The sequence below is a fragment of the Astatotilapia calliptera genome, chromosome 16 (genome assembly GCF_964374335.1).
Source record: "Astatotilapia calliptera chromosome 16, fAstCal68.1, whole genome shotgun sequence".
In the NCBI taxonomy this organism is placed as follows: domain Eukaryota; kingdom Metazoa; phylum Chordata; class Actinopteri; order Cichliformes; family Cichlidae; genus Astatotilapia; species Astatotilapia calliptera.
Window position 1 is genome coordinate 7,092,365 of NC_137437.1, and position 2,776 is coordinate 7,095,140.

Here is a 2,776-nt window from a genome sequence, read left to right on the forward strand (position 1 = left end):
GACTCATGATTGACCCAGTGGGATTTGTTTTGAGTTATTCCTGTATCTCTGTTCTTGGGCTCCTTGTGTTTTGTTTTGTTTCTCTCATCCAAGAAGCTTCTTCAGTTCTAAGGTCAAATGGTGGGGAGTCCCAGATATAAACCTAGTGGGAGTATCCCCCTACAGAGGGACAAAAGGACCCCCTGATGATCCTCTAATCGCCTGAGCCAAGGTGTGAAACTGGGTGTGGGTCCCAATCAGTCAGAGTTTCGGGTGAGTTCATTGTGAAACCTGGCCCCACCTTATCATGTGAAGGTGACCTTAGAACTGAAGAAGCTTCTCGGATGAGAGGTGAAACGTCTTCAAGTAACTTAAAGAAGTCAAGACACTTTTCTTTGCAAGCTCCTTTGACTACGATGACCTGGATGACTGAGAACCTTCACAGACATTTCTTGTTTCCCATTTTATTGTGAAAGGTTTTGCCTCATCTCAGTGTGTCTAGCTTTGCTCCCCATGTATTATTAGCACGAACCCTCCCAGCTGTGTCTCCCTCCTGTTTTCCATTCCCTGATTACTCCCCTGTGTATATAAGCCCTGTGTTTTCCTGTGTTCCCTGTCGCATCGTACCCTCAACTAGCTGTGTGTTCTGCTTCCGTGTTTCTAGTGTTTCTAGTTTTTAGTCATCTGCTCCAGTTTAGTATTTCTTTTCCAGTGTTTCCGTCCTCAGTTCCTCTGTTCAGACTTTTGTTGGTCTTTTGGTGAGTTTAGTTAGTACAAGGTTTTTCCTAGCAATAAAGCTGCGCTTTAATTTTCACTTCCGTGTCTGAGTCCTGCATTTTGGGTCCACCACTCCTGCTTGCCTGCCTGCCACACAACCAATCATGACAACTGGTTAGATTTCCTGAAGTCGTTTACATGTTAGTGGAGAACTTAATGAGTCCCACAGAGGATGGAAGGTTTTCTGATAAAACAAAGCCACATAGTCACTTACCTTCTTAGTTTAATGTTAGAAATATATTACTCCAACACTTGTCTTTTCATTTGTTATTCATGAATACAGTTTATGTAATCTAGTTCCATGGTCAATAACATTTTTGTTCATTCAATGGATGTTGAATTAAATGTAACATTGTTAACTCTTGGTGGGTTTGCAGAATTGCACAAATACAGGTATCTCTATTTTGTGGTTATATTCACACTTTATATTCTGATACTCTGCTTTAATTCGACTATAGTGTGCCTTATTTGGACTTGCAAAAACCTTCACGAGCCAATGTACATTTTTATTGCAGCTTTGTTAATCAACTCTGTTCTTTACAGCATGATTATCTATCCGAAGCTTTTATCTGATGTTTTGTCTGAAAAACAGATTATATCGTATACGCTTTGTCTTTTCCAAGGATTTTTATATTACACCTCAGCTGGGTCAGAGTTTTTACTGTTGGCAGCAATGGCATATGACAGGTATGTGTCTATATGCAAACCCCTGCAATATCCAGTTATAATGAATAGAATAACTATATATGTCTCTCTAGTTTTAGCTTGGCTTATACCTGCTTTTGAGACAGCAGTGTCAGTTGTGTTGTATTCTGAAGTAAAACTCTGTAGCTTTACTCTGACAGGAATTTTTTGTAACAATTCAGGATACAAGCTTCAGTGTGTGACCTCAGTGGCAATATCTGTATATGGTGTGGTCATGTTGATAAATATTGCCCTTCTACCTTTGCTTTTCATACTTTTTACATACATCAGGATTGTTAGAGTATCTTACCAAAGTTGCAGAGAAGTGAGGAAAAAAGCTGTAAAGACATGTTTACCCCACTTGCTGGTGTTAATCAACTTTTCCTGTTTTATTGTTTTTGATGTAATTATAGTTCGACTGGAATCTGATCTATCAAAAACTCTTCGCTTAATACTGACTTTTCAGTCAATTTTATTCCATCCTCTTTTAAATCCAATTATATATGGACTCAAAATGAATGAAATTTTTAAAAACCTCAAGATATTGTTTTGTCATGTTAAATAACACTGGTATTGCTGCCCTATTATCAAATGTATGAGATTTCATCGGCAATTGTAATGCAAGTTAGATAATGGATAATTATGCCATGGCATTTATATAAATGTTAATGCCTGCTATTCTAGCGATGACATAAGTGATGGTCATAAAGCAAAGATAAACATTTTCTTAAACTGTTGCTGGTAAAATTTGATGTCTAAACAGCTTATTTGCCTGCATTTCACATTTTCCTTTTTTTTTGGTTAGAGATTATTATTTACTATTGTTGGTTGTAAATGCTCAAAAACAGTTTATTAAAATAAATCAAATTCTACCAGTCTCTCAGTGATGCAGAACGCCCTCTTTAGTATTGTCACTGACATATCAATGTCAATGAAAGGGAGAAAAAAATTCTTTTTTTTTTCAAATTCAAATTATGGTAGCACTTTCTATGCAATTACCGAAGTAATAACCACTTAATATCAAGCATCATATCCGCAAAGATGAACAGGCACATGCGCGGGGCACAGAAAAGAATTGGCAAGAATACCAGAAGCACAAAACACTATCTCCTGGTAGACCGTGTAGTCACCCCAGACTGCAAGGCCAGATTGGTTAATCTGTGCACCGCTTGGATTAATACAAGAAGGCCCATGACTCGATGCCCATATGCAGATCAACTGGATGCTAGGAGCCTTCATCAAGAACTCAAACTCAATGGGGATGTGGCGTACAACACTTGAGGCCAACTTCAAGCAATAATCAGCCATCTCCTCTACAAGATGACATAAAGCTGTA

General features: G+C 38.1%; 1 protein-coding gene across 1 annotated transcript; it reads left to right on the plus strand.

The window, feature by feature from the left end:
• Window positions 1-1,075: 1,075 nt before the first annotated feature.
• On the plus strand, window positions 1,076-2,005 carry LOC113007442 (olfactory receptor 6N2-like). The gene has a single exon (XM_026144011.1). It carries the CDS (start codon window positions 1,085-1,087, stop codon window positions 2,003-2,005), a length of 921 nt encoding a protein of 306 aa, XP_025999796.1. The 5' UTR covers window positions 1,076-1,084.
• The last annotated feature ends 771 nt before the right edge of the window (window positions 2,006-2,776 follow it).

Bases quoted from the DNA above. Each gene is read 5' to 3' on its own strand.
- LOC113007442 (XM_026144011.1), top strand. From the start codon at position 1,085: ATGGATGTTGAATTAAATGTAACATTGTTAACTCTTGGTGGGTTTGCA.